Raw genomic sequence first — 18,293 nt, forward strand, 5'->3', positions numbered from 1 at the left:
CCCTGGATTTATCCCCCTAATAAAAATTCGGAGGGGTGAATTTTTAAAAAAAAAAAAAAAAAAAAAAAAAAAAAAAAAACATGTTTAAGAGCATGTTTGATTGTCTCAAACCAAACATGTCTGAAGATTCTCAGTTTTCCAGGTTTTTATATTCAGGAAGCTTCAAGTCATTTTGTTTTAAGCATTATTTTAAAAATGTCCCTCTCCATTCATTTACTGTGGAACCAGAGTACTGAGGTGGCAGTCGCTTGTCCTCATCTGTCCAAGCAACCGTTGTAATTTGTGCAAGTGAACATTTTTCACATTTTTCAACTTTTGTTGCTGTCCTGCTGTCGCAAAATTGTCATCTTTCGTTGTTGTTCGTCACCACCCATGTGTCAACCCTATAATGCGCTGCTGTGAACTTGGTAACTCTTCATGGGAGACAGGTTTTCAGGTCAAGAAAGGCAGTTTGATAAATCTGCCTTAATGTAATATTAACACGGTTTACATGCGGGAATGCCTTAACGTTGACAGCCCTAAACAAAACCAAAACATTGTAGTAAGAAGATCAAATCTGATGGTTTAGTAAGTTGATCAGACATGATGTTATTAAAGTTCAACCAAGTAAATTTAACCACTTTAGTTAAAAATGTGTCTGATTAGAATAGAATATAGTGTTGCAAAGATAATATAACAAAAAACTGTGTATGTAGGAAGATATTCTGTTTAAAAAAGGAAACCAGCTCTGTTAGAACTTTGTTAGAAAATTGCGAAGATATTGGAATTTTTAACCAAATTATATATATATATATATATATATATATATATATATATATATATATATATATATATATATATATATATTACAGTATTAGTGTATTCACCTTTGAAGTTTCCCGCCTTAAGGCAAATACAAAAATTTACCTTCTTATAAGTGACTGATATCTCATTTGAATGCATGTTTCTATGGTGTGTTTCAGGTGGTAGTATCAATTACTAATTTCCAGGTAAATTAACTTGGTCAAATTCAAAGAATGTGATTTCCTTCACGTTTTTTAATTAAAATGTAACCTCAGGGATGTTTGTACCAATTAACTCAAGCCAGGTTGACGTTAGACTGGAAATACTGGAGGGTCAGACAAATGTGTGTGTCAGAACTAATGCTTGGGAATAGGAAATGTGGTGAGTAATGGGTAAAATACACACCGGGATTCATGCACTATAGGGTATATTTGCCCTTGCTGCTTCAGAGGCCCTAACAATATATTTGCCTGAGGTGATGAATGCTATTCACTTACAGAAGACATATACTGAACTCTGCAGACATGCTCAAACTTTCTTGCCATTTCGCTTCTCCTATAAACCCCTTTTCATATGTCAAGAGGGCAATAAAGAGCAATTTTACGGTAATTTTTGTCACATAGTTGAAAGAAGAAACTCAACTCAGGTCCATTTCAGTAGAAAAACATGCCCTAACCACAATCTTGTAGTCTAAGGATGTGTGAACTTTGACCTTTTCAAAGAAATACACTCCCTGGCCACTTTTTTAGGTACACTTGTTTACAAAAATATGAGCTAACGAATCAGATTGATGCCACTTGGCATCAAGTTGTGCTGAAGACAACTTGCTGAATTTCAAACCAAGCATCAGACTGACAAAGACAAAAGGGATTAAAGAGACTTTGAACGTGGCAAGGTTGTTGGTGCCACACAGGGTTGGACTGAATATTTCAGAAACTGCTGATCTACTAGAATCAGCTTCTACTGGATATATAGAGAACAGTCTTTAAAAGAGAAAACATTCAGTGAGTGGCACTTATGTGCACAAAAACACTTTGTTCATTTCAGAGGAAGAACAAGTAGACTCACTTAGGATAACAGAAAGAGAACAGTGCCTCAGCTAACACTTCTTTAGAGATAAGGTGGGTGTAATAGCAAGTGTGATAACACAACATCGCAAACCTTGAAGTAGAGTTGCTACAGCAGCAGAAGACCACACCATGTGCCACTCCTATTAAGATAGCAGATTGGAGCATTAGGTAGAGTCAGAGTTTGTCATGAAAAACCTAAAAGCATGGATCCAGCATGTCTTGTATTAAGGGTCTGGCAGGCTGTAGGCCTCTTAGTGTCAACAAAGACTCTTAAATGCCTCAGCATACCTGGATATCTTACTTCAAGCAGGAGGAGTTGCCTTGTCTGGTTTCTTGAATTTGACACTGAGTTCTCTGTACCCTAGCAGCCTTCAGTCACCACATCTCAGTCCAATAGGACACATGTAGAATGTGATGACACAGTTAGTCTTTATCACGAATGTGGAGTCAACAAATGTGGAGTGACAATATGGACTAAAACCTTTGATGAATCGAATCTGTGCCTAACTGACACTACTCTGAACGCAAATAGGGAGGGTGCATCTAACCTCTGGGCAAAAAGTGTAGAGGTGTGGAGAAGAAAATGTTTTTTAGAGATAAACAGTGAGTCGTGATGTTTAAAACTTAGCATCCTCGGTTGAGAATATAAAGTGCAGTTAGACTGAACCGCCAGAACACAAAATTAAGGTGAAAGAGGTTGAAAGTCGTCTGATTGAGACTGATATGTATGGTCAGGCAGTGGGCTGACTGTGGAAGGAGGAAGCTGCTCACATGGACAGACCTGCACTGCACAAAGGATGATGTATAGCACAGATGACAAGATTGTTTATTGCCTTGTCTACAACACTGTAAAAAGGGGAATATTACCTTTTCATCTTGTGTTTGTTCTCATCAGCCTCCTCTTGGCCTCTTCCTTAACTGCTAACAACGCAATCCTCTGGGGACCTTTAATCTCTTTTTATGTTTTGCCATCTTCCTAAGTTTACTTTTCTTTGTGACAAGTATGTTCATTAAAATCTATAGATAGTTAGATGCTGTCTCTTTTGCTCTTTTTGTCTTATTTTTCAAAGAACTTTATGTAAATAACATAAATTTCTAAATATGACAGTGTTATTAGATAATAACGCTGTTGAATGTATAGGTCATGTGTTGTGGGAGTTATGTCCTTTATCCTTCTTAAGTGAGACTGGCTTAACACTTTTAACCTTTACAATTTTCACATGAAAATCCATATTTTAACATTTCCTGACCACTTTCTCCTCTCCACTTCACTCCCTCTGAAACCTGCTGCCTATTTTTGCCTCCACTCCTTCCCCTAGAAACAAATTTAAATGCAAACAAGGCAAATCTGACTAGCATGTCCTCCCACAGGAAAGACATGAGAAAAAGCTAATGAGAGGAAAATCATCGCAATCAGTTCTCATGGGGAATGGCTTGCAGGAATGGAGGGAAAATTCACAAAGCTACATTTTTGTTCTAATATTGTTCATTACAGTACTTATTCACGCATTACTTATGTCAAAAAGGATTACGTTTCAGCCAACGGTTCCATATGCGATTAAGTACACATGAATAACCATGTGAAGAGCTGTTCAAATTCTGCATCAGGAACATCCAATTTATCCATTTAGCATAAAAAGAAAAGCAAGTAGCAGTGCAAAAAAAATATAGGTTTTACAGAACTTTACAAACTGTTAGAGCAGATTAAATGCATTATGCATTTTCTTTCATCTTTTAAAACATATCACCAGTTTCTTGATTTAAGGCTTTTTAATTCTTTGGGGGGGTATTGCATAATGCAAGTCTGGATTCAATTGCTCTAAACCTGAAACAACATTTGCACTTTTAGTTTGGATGATCACTTATCACCGAATATTTATCAGTCGTAGGCCCGATCCCTGGCAAGCAAAGTGTTTGTTAGGTGGGTCACTAGGTAAGACATGACCATCTGCATGCATCAGTGCAAAGAAGTGATTTTTTTCAGCAATGATGGGGAGGTTTAGGCAGTTTCAGATTGTCCATATAAAGTGAATTGTTTCAGTGATGTCTATCATCCTTTTTTACTCAATCCTTTTTAGTTGTGTTCATGGTTATTTTATTATTTATATCACAAATGGAACACTGAGCATCAGCGTTTATTACAGTAGCCAGCAAAAATGACACAAATGACTGCAAAGTATTCACACTGAATGTAACTTCAACATCTTCAGTAACTCTTTGAGTAAAATTATATTATATGTATTACAACAACTTTTAATTTCCCTTTGGAAGCCATAGTATTTTTGAACTCAACTGAACTGAATTGAATATGGTAATGTCCAATTTTTAAGAGGCATGGCTCCAAAGGCTTTTTCAACCTTTTATTTTTAAATGGTTTTACAACCAAACCAAACTATTGAAAACAATAGCAAATAAAGTCAGTTTCAATTTGTTGTACTATTTTAATATTTTTGTAGTTTTTCTGGTTCTACAATTAACACTTATGGGTTCATAAACTGTTTAATTCAACACAAATGGTTTTACGCAACAGTAGTTTCAAAATAAATGAAGATAAACAACAAACTACTTTCATGGCCAACTAAGGACTCTAGATCTAAACATAAAATATATGGAATTTAAAAAGGGAAGAAAGGGAAAAATCCTTTCCACATCAAAGTAGTGCACTGTTGGCATGGGACAAATAAAAGGTAGACATTTTGTCAGAAAAATTCACTGAATACTTTTCCCCCTGCAGCCACGGCAACAGCATCTGTGGAAAAACAAAATGTTCACTCAGTCTTTTCTGATGTACAACCTTTGGTATCTGCAGAGCTGGAGATATAAAAAACACATTCTTTATTTTGTACGTGTACTTTTAATGTGCCCTATACATTTCTTCCCCAGACATATAAAGGCTGCTGTAACTTCACTTTTCTATATGTTAACTTTACTTTTCAAACAAGAGCAGCAAAAAATTTGAAGAATCACAACTGTAATGATGATTCTCTGAGACGTCTTAGAGGCTAAGAATTAGAGACATTAGAGGCTTTGATTGAGGAACTGTTTGATGTAGCCCAGGTTGAACAAACAGCCAAAGTCCTACAGCTGTTGCAGTTTCAGCTGCTTTATCATACAAATTTGGATTATTCTATTTGCATTAAATAATACCATACAAAGTCACTGACTTTCTGCTAAAGTATTACACTAATTTAAGTCCCAAGAATTTGATCAAGGTAGTATAACTTGCATGATCCATTCAGCTATGTCTAATAAAACACAAATATATTTACAAAATAAAATATCAGTCTGACTGTTAAGAGATCTGCAGTGTCTTCGTGTAAAAAGTAAACAAAGCTGTAAGAAAGGATATGTTTGAATAAATTACATATTTCTTCATAACCTTCATACCGTGCACCATGCATCATTACTGTGCGGGTTATTATCCACTATTATACAGATGTGAAGTTATTATCCACTTCTCATCTGTAAGCATGTGAAGTGCTTACATTTGTGAAAATGTAAAAGAGTGCAACGTTTTTTATAAATAACATGCCACTGTACAGTACACTGGTAGTGATAGCTTAGAGAAATTTGGGGGTACAGACATGTTGCTTTTTTCCTTTTTATTTTCCATTTAGAAAGTGTAACATTTATTCAACATGAGGATTATGTGTACTATTTTCTTAATATTATTTGCAAACTTCATGTGACAATATTAACTAACCATACTAGTTTCTACATATTTTCTCCTTCTAAAGGTTATCCGAATAAATATCCACAATGCTTTTTAAATCCTTTTTTTAAACCATTAAAGTAATAACCACTACTATTTACCTCTACTATAAAATGGAAAAATTAAATTAAAAGGTCAAATTTGAAAACCTCTGAATAAATAAAATATTTCTGCTTCAAGTTAAATTGATCTTAAAGCAGCATTTTCTCACTTTTCATGTTTTTCACTTCACATATCCGCATGTGTGTAATTTCAACTTCATTTTGAAATGTGGCTTTTTTCTTAATTCATTTTTAGATGTTAGTCACACATGCCCACAAGCACAAAACATGCTTGTGTGTAATGAACTTTAATCTTTCCAATCCAAAAGGTAATTTATACTTTATCACATTTGAATGACTATTACACACACACACACACACACATTGAATTTCTACTTAAATACACTGTAAAGGGTTAGAAGAGTCCTATCAGACTATAATTAAAGCAATCTTGGCAAATCTACCACAAATCCATACACATTGCCTTTATCAACAGACAGTTTTCCTTATCAGCATAGACTTGTGGGCGGCAGCAGGTACATTTATGCAATCAGACAAGTCCATAGTTAGAGCTGGTAATTGTGCTAAAGGATTTCTTCACTGATAGCGAGACTCTACAGTGAATAGAGTTCTTTCAATATAAAATCAGCATTTTATTCTAGACATGTACTTTCCCCTTAACTTACACATGTGAAGCAGGGTTTGGGCACCAGATTGTTGCATTCATCAGAATGCCTGATTAGCTCAGTAGGATGCAAACAGTGCAGGAAATGCAAATATCTGAGTTCAAGACCACTTGCATCTTTATTCTTGCCGGTCTTATCCTTTAGATATCAATGACAAAGTTTAAACATAACAAACTTTAGCATTTAGACTATGGTTTGTAGAATTTGCCTAAGACATCTAGGAAAATGTTTAGAAGTTGGCTTCGAAACTTTGCGTCTCAGAGGTGAAAAGCTGTTCCCATAAGGATATCTCCTGATGTCTAAATTGCACTGAAAAGTTAAAGTTCATCAGATTGGCTATCCATCTGGCAGAGGCAATCAAATTTTTATTTTATTTTTTTAAAATCTCCTGATATTTTAAAGTGTTCTTGATGCCGTGGACTCCAAATGGGTCCCCGGGGCTTTCTGGAAAAGAAACAGCCCTGCAGGATCACAGATCCTCCTTCATGCAGAGGGCACAAGATGCATGCGTCAAAGCCGCCTCTTGTGTTTGTTGTCAGGGCTCAGTGGTCTCAGTAGCATTTAAAATATTCTACACCATTTTGTGTTTTACCTCTCAAGTGTCAGTTCTTATGCTTGTTAAATATAAACACTAGAGCAAACTGGAATTTAGGATGAATATTCAGATCTATCTAACTACGGCGCTGATTGCCTCCAAACCTCTGTAACCTAGAAAAGAAAATTGAAGTTGATAGAAGTCAAGTCAAATGGGTTCAATGTGTGTATAACACACTGGTTAAAAGCCCATTTTTATGCTAGACTATTAAACTGACAATATATGAATCCTTATGTTATGAAATTAATTGATTTTTAAGGCATAAATATTTAACCACTTTTAAACAATGCTACAAGACGCTGTACAATTTTACATAAAAAAATAAAAGGAATTCGAAGGTACATTTCTTTGCCATTGATAGCATTGTGCAGCTGGTGCTGAAGTGATGCCTCCTTTTAAAGATTTTACAGAGCATCGAGACATTTCTAGGCTGACAGTCACACATCGAAGACACGTGTGCACATTCTGTAATTACAAAAACAAACGTGTAACAGCATGATGGTACTACAGCAAGGCTAAAAATACATTTCCTGTGTACTTCATGCACTTTTGACATGGTTGGGTGATTATACCAGACACTAACAGCTCTTGTAGTCCCTCAGAGGGTTTTTTCTGAGAACGTGACACACCAGAGAACCCCATTCTCCAGCATCATTAATGTGGTCTGAGGCTTGGGAGTATCAGTTGCACTTCTGCAGAACTACGGCTGCCCAGCAAATGAGCTTTTCATGAACTGGCAGGTGAAACACAAGGTGAGCTCTGTTACAGCTGGTAGTCATTTGTTGCTGCTGCCAAAATAATAAGCCTGAAATACTGCATCAAATAATGCATTGCACCTTTTGGGAGAGCCGACAGCGCTCAGCTGTAGTGGCTCTGATACTTTGCAACTAAACGAAATGCAAAAAAGTGTGTGAGTGAAATGGTTTATGTTTTTAGGTATACATTCGATAAGTGGTGAAGGTGATTTAAGGATTATTTATATCAACTAATATTTAATATAGAAGAGGCAAGATGAGACACAGCACGATGTTAAGTTTTAATTGGAATCGGATGAATAGCTGGACCTGAAATACCTAATATAGCTAATATTGGCTAAAACAAATTCAGTTTTAAAACAGTATATGCTGTACTGTGAGTGCTGATTGTTTTACCAAAGTATGCATGGGTTTTCTACCGGAACTCTAACTCCCTTCTTCAGTCTTAATAGGGATGATAGTCCAATTAATAGCTTAATATTGCTTAAGTACCTCTAAAATATCTCCTAGAAGCATAGTTTCTTAACAAAACAAGCATATCAGTAAATTACATAATCATGTATTTGTGCCCTCCCTGGGCCCTTTACCATGGTACAGCTGAAAGATAACATATTTTATTGTAGATTAACAAAAAGGAGCAAAATAAAAATATTTTTGCATTACATAACTATCACTACATTGCTTCTATCTTTAAAGTAATGGTAGAAGCATAATATAAGCATAATATTACAATATAATTAGTGCTAATTATGTTGTCTATAGAAATCCCATGTTATAAAATAATCATATTCGTTGCAGAAGAATAGTATTAATACTACGAATTTAGATTAAACAAGCTGATTTAAAATGCTATGACTGAGATATCTGTTTTTTGAACAACGTGACAGATATGCCATTTACCAAAGATTAATAATTAATAATTACAGCATTTTTCTTTTTTAGATATGGTTGCATCAGCAGTTCTGGAAGTGTGAGTAACAGTAAAGAGGCTGTTTCCTTATATTTCAGGTTCATTTCTAACATAACCTTTAAAGATCTTGGAGGTGAGCCATTGATATAATCCTCTTTTGTTTGATCGGGTTGTTTTTCTTGTCCCTGTATTGCTGCCATAATATGTCGTCCCCCAACAAACAAAAGGAAGAGGACAAACACACAGATAAATGGAGCTACCAGCAGTGGCAGTGAGGTGACACAAGAACATCAGCAGGGCGAGGAATGCTGTATATAATGTCATATTCATAATATGACATCCATTTATGTCATATGACTACTGATTACCTATTTCTCATAAATAAGTGACACAAACAGAATAAATTTAAATCTGGGAAATATGTAGATATTTTGGTGATCATATTATGCTTATATTAATAAAAACACTTTGACTTTTTGGGTGATGCACAAACCGGATTCTGTGAACAAGTTCTTCTTGGATTAGGCTGGCTAGCAGCAAGAAGAAAAAAGAACTGCATGCCCCAGGTGCTTTGTCCACATGCTTTTTCCCTCCACTCTGTCAAAACACTGACTCTGCCTGTCCTGATAAAACTTTGTCTAGGGCGAGGCAATCAGCTGTGGGGCACAAGCTACAAACCTTTTGTAATCTCAGCCTCCTCTGCCAACAATCACGGCAGGCTGAATGTCCTGAGATAGGCCTGCTGAAAATCACTTCCCATGCAACCATCTAGTATTTGCTCTGTTTTGACAGTGCAGGGTATAAGACAAAGCAGTGCGAATCGGTTTGAACCACGGTTGTATGTGCTTATCTTTAACAGCCAGAAACAATGATGAAAGTCTGCAGGTCTGCCACCTGATAAAATCTGACCAGCTGTGCGATTTTCTAGATGCATTGAGGCAAAGTAAAGAAAGATTTGAACATTTGCAGAGAAAATTGTGCATTTTTATAATCTGGGAGCATAAAGCAAGACTTTTCTGTACGTTTTGGGAGCTAACCTCATTACTTTACATTTTCCTCCCCAGGTAATGTGTTCGTGGTTAGTCTGGCATTTGCTGACCTTGTGGTAGCCTTCTACCCCTATCCCCTGGTCCTTTATGCTCTCTTCCATGACGGCTGGGCGCTTGGAAACACTCAGTGCATGGTAGGACCACATCAGTCATCTCTTCACTTTATTAAAAGACAATGACTTTAATGAATAGTGTCGAAGACAGACAAAAACATCTCATTTTTTCTATCATTTCAGGTCAGCGGTTTCCTTATGGGGCTGAGTGTCATTGGCTCCATCTTCAACATCACTGGGATTGCAGTGAACAGATACTGCTATATCTGTCACTCCTTCTCCTACAGCCGACTGTACAGCTACCGCAACACGTTGCTGTTTGTTGCCTTAATTTGGGTGCTCACTATTGTGGCCATCGTCCCAAATTTCTTCGTTGGTTCTCTGCGCTACGACCCACGGGTCTACTCCTGCACCTTTGCTCAGAATGTCAGCAGTTCCTACACTGTGGCAGTGGTAGTGGTTCACTTTCTGGTTCCCATTGCAGTAGTGACCTTTTGTTATCTTCGCATTTGGGTTCTTGTGATTCAGGTAAGTCCTAAAAGCTTTTTTTTTTTTTTTTCCAAATTCAAAACGTGAGAGAATATGTATGTTTCACATTTTACAAGGTTTAATTAAAAGACACATTCATTGATTAGTCATCTGTTAGCTGCCAAAATACACAAAAAATTACAATATCTGATCAATAAGATTCCACTTGGACTGTGGTGGGAGTCCAAAAGTCCAAACTGATTCATATGGCGATATCCTCTTTCAAATTTTACAATGCATACATTACAACTGGAAGGGGTACTGGTACTTGGTTTTCAAACTGGAATACAGTAAGAATCTTAAAATTGTAGTTTGCAAATGTATCATTACCCCTGGAACATATTATTTTTGTAAAATCAGATTTTACTACAATTACTACAATGCAGTTTGGATTATTCTGTGCTATTCTGATGTTCTGAATAATATTCGAAGATTGAGAAATGGTTTACAGAGCAGCTGTACAGAGCAAACTACACACAGATATAGTCTATTTACTGATTAGGTGACATTTGAAGGCTATATGGCTATTTTTTAGGAGCATCAGAGTTACGTGGCTAAATACAGTCAAATTTTACACCATGATTTTTAGCTATTTTGAAAAAATGTTTATCATGTCCTTCTGCTTCTCAGTTGCACATTACTTTCTTTTGGTCTATCGCATAAAATCCTATTAAAGTACATCAAAGTTTGTGGTTTATCACTTTTTAGAATGGAAAAAAAAGACCTGTGAAGCATTTAAAATCCCAGTAAATCTGTGCACAATATGTTATATAAGCTTATGTATTTATGAGTAAATGTGTTATATAGGCATGTCTTTTTTATGTGTGATCTATAACTTACAGTCTAATTTATCCCTTTATAATATCCAGGTGCGACGCAAAGTAAAGACTGAAGACAGCCCTCGTCTCAGACCAAGTGACTTGCGGAATTTTATCACCATGTTTGTTGTATTTGTCCTGTTTGCAATCTGCTGGGCCCCACTCAACTTGATAGGATTGGCGGTGGCTATAGATCCAACTCGCGTGGGTCCCCACATCCCCGAGTGGCTTTTTGTTGTAAGCTACTTCATGGCCTACTTCAACAGCTGCCTGAATGCCATCATCTATGGTTTACTCAACAGGAATTTCAGGAACGAGTACAAACGCATCGTCACCTCTGTCTGGGTGACGCGGCTGTTTGTGACGGAGACGTCGAGGGCTGCCACGGATGGCAGGAGCATGAGGAGCAAGCAATCACCGCCCCCGCCGCTCAACAATAATGAGTCAGTCAGAGACCGTGCAAACAAAGAATGAACCTTGGATTCTGGAGGGTTTCATGTGGTAATTCCTGTTTTTTTTATTTTTTTTATGTGATATCAAGGCAGTTGTGCAGCTATAGAGTAACAAGAAACTAATGAAACTGGGAACCGTGGCTTTGTTTCCTAATTCACAGCAGAGATTTGAACACTTACGAAACACACAAAGCTTACGAAAGTCTCTGAAGTGCTTTTAGAATTAGCCCATCTTTTAAAGCGACAACAATGTGTGTTGTCGGAGTCGTTCACATCCACAAAGCAAAAAGCCCAGCATTGCAGTTTCATTATGGAATTATTACTCTTGATAGACTGATTGGTACTATATGATTACAATGAAAATGTGATATCCTTTAACTTCTGCTGCTGTAGACGTGTTTCACAAAACTGGGTAAGCACCACTAGTAAACACATTTTTTAGTAACTTCAAACGCCTCAAGTAATTAAACTCGCCTCACCTGGAAGCTTTACAAGGAGCTTTTCATAACAAAGATGGGAGAATGACAGATAGCAAAGTCTGTCATTTTATTATCAGAGTTTTACATGTTGGCAGTTATGTGGTTAGATTTACACTCTCAACCTAAATGCTGCAGTAGCATACCTTATACTGCCTAGTTTGATCGTCTTTGCACTAAAATAACAGGAAAAAGAACTTAGTAAAAAAACAACTTAGTAAATGAATTCAGGATATTAATTAAAGTTTGTTTGACAAGTTAAATCTATCATCAAGTCACTTCATAGGTGTTTTTAATCAATTTCATTTTTTATATATTTTGCATGTGATGTGGCATGTGGAGGAAACCGAACTCTTGATGCTGTTCCAGCCTACAAAACCCACAGTTTTCAGCTACTGTAATTTGATCTATAGACTTAGCAGAAAACTACATACAGTAAGAGGCATAATTTTGTAAAACATGATTTATATCATTATTTGGTTAATTAACATAAGCATGTGACTTTATTATATTTTTTATTAACTTATCAGTTTATAAAATTAAGTATAATACCGCCTGGCCACCAAAAAAAAAAAAAAAAAATGGTCACACACTAATATTTTGTTGGACCGCCTTTAGCTTTGATTACAGCAATGAGCTTCTGCAGTATCACAAGCTGTATTTTCATCCCGTGTTGTATTAATTCTTCACTGATTGCACTGACGATGGTCGAGTCTGGCGACTGCAGCACATCCCAAAGATTCCTAAAGGTGTTTGAGTCTGAAGCCTGGTGGCAAATCCATGTGTGAAAATGTCTCATGCTCCCTGAGATCTTCTGTTGTTTTTCTGCAATTTGATTTCACCAAACGCCGATCGTGATCATTCCGGATTTTTTTCCCAGTCACATTTCTTCCTCACAGACAATGGATCCCCACTATCTTTCCAGTTGTTAATAATGGACAGTTCTTAACCAAATTTTAGTATTTTCTGAAATCTCGTTGGCCGTTTTATCTGCTTGATGCACGCCAATGATGTCACCCATCTCAAACAGACTGATATCTTTTCCACGACCACGGGATGTGTTTGTCCACATGGTTGTTTAAGAAATGAGAAGCAACTGATTGCACCGGTTCGGGTTAAATAACTTGTTGTCAGCTGAAACATAATCGCCCATTCAGTAATTATTCAGTAGGAGGCTTGTACCTATTTGGTTAGTTAAATCCAGGTGCCAACTTTTTTTTTCTTTTTGGCCAAACAGAGTAAGTAGTATAGCTGTTTGAAACGGCTAATTAGCTAACAATCAGGTTAAAGTAACATTTAAATACCTACAAATAAAAGCAGAATTCTATTGCGAAAAAGAAAAGATTGTGTAATTCAGCAAATGATTACATCTAAGGTTATTATGCATGGGCATGTCAGTGAACCTTGCAACACTATTGGTTCTCATGAAGGCAGTCGATAGTCTTCTTGGCTTCTCCTCTATCTTTCTCATTACTTTTATCAACTCCTGGGAGGTACAGCAGAGATTAAACACTTTGTTTTCCCCCCAAAGTGGATTGTGCGTGAATCATAAGCTTTAATAATTTAGACATCAAGCATGTAAAATACAAGCTATGTTGCGCACAGTTACTCAAGCTTGTCTGAATTATTTCCATTTGACAATGACTTGTTCTTGGAGAAACATTTATAATATGTGCTTTTATTAATCATTATCAAAACAGTATTCAACAGCAACACAAAACCAATGTACTCGCCAATGATTATCAATTCTTGATCATCGTTTTAAAGTTCTGCTTTTCTAACATCTTCTTATCTTATTGGAAATAGCCAGCTGAATATAAGTGTACTGTGGTTGTTTTCAGGTTGGCTGTAACTTTTAAGTAAAGCTGAATTAGGACAAAAAGTCCCAAGAAAATACCACCAAACCTTTGCACCATCGTCAGGTGTACCTGACCGGTACAGGTCAGGATGGATCAACGCTTTCCTGTTGTTTGTGCCAGATTGTGACATAAACAACACAGTACCCGATTGTTGAGACTAAACTAGGGGCTCAACAAAACATTCAATAGTCTTACAATATGTTAATTTTAAAGGGCAGTGCATCTGCTTAGACTGTTGTCTCAGTTTCCAATTCTTAACCGACAGTGGCATCTGGTAGGGCCTTCTGCTGTTGTGGCCCATCAATTTCAAGCTTCAGCGTATTCAGAGCCAGTGTGCCACCTATTCTACTCCTTCCATCATCCACACAACACTTACTGGATGCTTTGTCTTTTTTTTTTAATCATTTTGTTTGCGCTTTAGGGATGGTTGTGTGTGAAAACCTCAATAAATCAAAAGTCTTTTAAATAGTTAAAACAGTCCGTCAAGCATGGCACATTTCAAGTCACTCACACCCATTTCGTCCTCAATCTAATGCTCAGTTTAAAATTCAACAAGCTGCCCAAACCATGTTTAGATTCCTAAATGCATTGAGTTGACACCATGTGATTGACTGATTCTCTATCTCTCTTAACAAGCAATTTATTACACAAGTGTATCTGATAAATTGACTGTCTCAGCTTTAACTTTCAGCCCCAAACAAGGGGCTATGGCTCTGGTAGACCCAAACTTCTCTTAGTAACACTTGTAGAAGATTCCATGTTGGATGGATGAAAGCCACTGGCAGGGACAAGACCTTATTTTCCTCCAGTTTGCCAATGCGTAACTCTTGCGCAACATATTTTACAGTACACCATAGTTATAATTTGAACAAATCTGAGTTTATTTGAAGTAACAAAAAATTTGTATGCCTCCATATTTATAAATAAGTTAAAAGACATTCCTTAACAGGAAAACACTGCAGTCATTTTTGGCATTTTGTGTTTGGAAAGTCAGACAGAAGGACAGAGACTTCTCATTAAAGAGCTCTGTGCACTGATGTCAATCACCAACTAAATCTAAATGCAATAACTATCTTTTAATTTCACCAAAAAGCCCAGTGCAGCTGCCTGGGCATGATTCTTTATGCACACCAACACATCACTATGCAACTCAAATGCAGTGTTTGTCACAGTTCAAGGGATTCACAGCGGTCGGTGTGAACTGATAACGGAGTCCATCAGCTTAGGACAGCTGTATTTCCAGATGTCAGAGCAAATCACAGATTTATCATGAAAAAGATATGAATGATGTTGCTGGTTTCCAGTCTGTGTCATATGAAAAAGAGGTCAAGATTTGTCCTGGTCTACTAAGTTAGTATATATTCCAATCAACCGTCCTTAGCGACATGCATATTGGTTTCATACAGTATATTGGTTTCCTCTGCATCCTACATCATATGCTGCACAATATGTAGAAGTCTCTTTCAGTTTGAGTTCTTACTCTTAATTCTAATACTTATATGCAAAACATTAGGCTTTCATTTTAAGATCTTTTTTCTTTTTTCTTTTTTTTTAACAAACAAAACCAAACTATATTACCAGGGATGTAGTATTTCAGTCCTTTCACTGTGGATTTAACACAAAGAAATATGATCAGCTATTTAAGGAAAAGTGTAAGGAGTTGGTCTCTTTGTACTATAAAATTTGACCAACTGATATTTATCACCTCTTTATCAAAGAGTGATTCAAACAACTTGGATTGTGGCGAACATACAGCTCATATCTGTATTCCCATCTCAGGGTGCCTATTGAATATTTTGTTGTTATACACACTTGTCCAAACATTCGCAGTTGATCAGCTGTAGTATAAGGGAGTCTGAAGACATTTAAAAGGAATATTTTGTAAATTAGTGTCAGTGTGGTTTTTAACTGTTGTATATTGTTATCGGAGATGTATTTAAAATGTGCTTTTTAAAAAAAATATCTCAGTAATCCCTACGCAGTTAAATGTATGTTCTTGAATATTACTTAACCTCTCCTCCCATCATACTGCATTTGCTAAGTGCATCTAAAACATGTCTTGTACATTGGGCCCATTCATCGTATTTGTATAATGTAAATCGATTTATATATAAAAAAAAAATATATCTCTTAAAATGGAAAGTTTGAAAAGTAAGGAATGGCAAAGTAAGTGTGTAAAACATGTTCCTGTGTTATTTTACTTTAAAATGTAAATTGCTTTTCAGAACATCTTACATGCTCTTAAACAGGGTGAAAAAAAAAAAAGTGGAAGCCATAGGTAAGAATGTTACTTTGATAGATCCAGAGCTCACAGCATTAGTGAAGCAGAAAAGATGTGAAGCAATTGTAGTTGAATGAAAACAGTGACTTTTGTGATACACGAATGGCTAAAAACAATCTGTTGGAAAATATTGCTTTGTTGAAAAGTTGGGAGTAGATCGACATCAGCGGTTACGTCAGAGGTAAGAGAAAATCATTGAAAAAGTGATGCTGCTACTTTATAATGACACACTACAGCAGCTACAGAATGTTTTAGATGCACTTTGAGGGAGCTAAGAGATCAATCTAAACCAAAGAAATGTGTATAGATAAAGGAAATAAGATGTACATACTCTACGTCATGACATTATGGGGAGAAATCTGAAAAAAAAAATAATTCCCCCATAATGTCTGTTTTATTTGTTTGTTGTTTTTTTCAAGAATACTGCCTTACAATTGATAAAATTGTGTCAAAGTTAAAAATATGATGGCAAGTGCCATAGTTCCTTGTATGTACCAATTTAGCAATTTAGGTTTGCTTCCATCCTGCTTTTTTGTGACACCCTCAAGACAGTTGTCTATTAAATGTGTTTTCTCTCTGCAGTTTTGTGCAGACACTTATATGCTGAGCTTACAGGCATGAGATGCAATTAATGAACCAGAGGAACAACTATTACCTTTTTTTTCTTCTGTATTTTCTATCTGTGCCCTTTGATAGAATGATGTATTTGTATTGATGTTCCTTTAAAGTGCGTTCTATGTCAGCACGCTTACTTTACTGGATTAATGTATGTCATCTCAACAAATGGTTTGCCAGCTCCAGTGTTCCGTTTGGCTAGTTGTCACTGCAATGCTGTATCTCACCACATGTAGTAAAGCACAAGCTTTTCTCAGCTTTGGTTTTAAAATACATTTTCTCTGCTGCAAGTTCAAATAGATGATTACGTTCCGAAAAGTTAAATAATGCATCTTTTGTTGATACACTGCATTGTAAGTGCATCCGTACCATTTTACTTTTTCCACATCGTGTCACATTGCAATCTTAAACTTCAACGTATTTTTGTTGGGGAAATTTGCATTGTTCAAATAGAACCAACAGAAGTCCCATTTGCAGTTTGGCATAAGCCACAAAGGGACACTGGTCAGAAGAAACCAAAGCTGAGCCTCTACACCAGTGGTCTTAAACTGCATTCCTCAAGGACCAGAATCCTGCAACTTTTAAATGTGTCTGCTGGCTTGCACACTTGAATTAAATGGTGAAACTGCCTTGTTAGCATGTAGTCAAGCTCTACAGAGCTCTGCTAATGGACTTATATTGGAGCCAGGTGTGCTGAAGCAGAGAGACATCTAAGGATAATTTGCATTGAGAAATGCAATATGAGTCCACTGTTCTAAACCTACATGCAAAATGCAATGTGTGGTGGAAAATTAACACTGCACTTCTCCCTGAACAACAGTACGCCCGTGAGAAAGCATGGTTGGCAGCATCATGCTATTATTCTTTTCTTCGCCAGGTACAGGGAAGCTGATCAGAGTTTATTGGAGGATGGATGGAGCTAAGTATATGGCAGTGCTGAAATACAACTTGTTAGAGACTGAGAAGGACTTGAGATTGGTGCAGAGTTTCACCTTTCAATAGGACAATAACTCTAAAAACAGTTTCAATTAAATGGTTTGAATCAAATGCTCAAATGCAAGAATGACCCAGTCAAAGTCCACACATCAATGTATTGCAAAAACTGTCCAAAGACTTGGAAATTGAGGCACACATGCATGTTGTATCAAATCTAAGTGAGCTTGAGAGATTTTGCAAATATCTACATACAAAACCCTTTAAACCTCTGGATGTACAAAGACAGAAGACACTTACCCCAAAACTCTTGCATGTGTAATTACAGTAAATAGCTATATTCCATAGTATTGAGGGGAATGAAATACACAAGCCACAACTTTTAGATTTTTGTTTCTAAGTAGTATTTTCCTTCCACGTCACAATTAGGTGATACTTTGAGTTGATCTGCCGCCTACAATCTCAATGAAATATATGGAAATTTGTGGTTTTAATGTGACAAAATGTAAAATAGCATAAAGATACGTATACTTTCGCAAGGTACTGCATGACAAGTCTTGGAATTGAGCTTGTTGCACTATAAGTACAATACTTGGTCCCAGTTTCATAAAAAAGAATCACTTCCTTGTATTTAATTAGAGATCTACATTTTGTTTAAAGCCAGTGAAATGCTGGAG

At 36.5% G+C, this 18,293-nt stretch overlaps 1 protein-coding gene across 1 annotated transcript in view; it reads left to right on the forward strand.

The window, feature by feature from the left end:
• mtnr1bb (melatonin receptor 1Bb) overlaps positions 1-12,926 on the forward strand; it is a 49,911-nt gene extending 36,985 nt beyond the window's left edge. The window contains exons 3-5 of the mRNA XM_015048990.1: positions 9,617-9,735; positions 9,838-10,182; positions 11,052-12,926. Of these exons, the coding sequence (XP_014904476.1) occupies positions 9,617-9,735; positions 9,838-10,182; positions 11,052-11,474 (887 nt within the window). The 3' untranslated portion in view covers positions 11,475-12,926. The remainder of the gene's footprint in view (positions 1-9,616; positions 9,736-9,837; positions 10,183-11,051) is intronic.
• The last annotated feature ends 5,367 nt before the right edge of the window (positions 12,927-18,293 follow it).

Source organism: Poecilia latipinna, unplaced genomic scaffold (assembly GCF_001443285.1).
Source record: "Poecilia latipinna isolate Pla-1442-1.1 unplaced genomic scaffold, P_latipinna-1.0 Scaffold918, whole genome shotgun sequence".
NCBI classification, from domain to species: domain Eukaryota; kingdom Metazoa; phylum Chordata; class Actinopteri; order Cyprinodontiformes; family Poeciliidae; genus Poecilia; species Poecilia latipinna.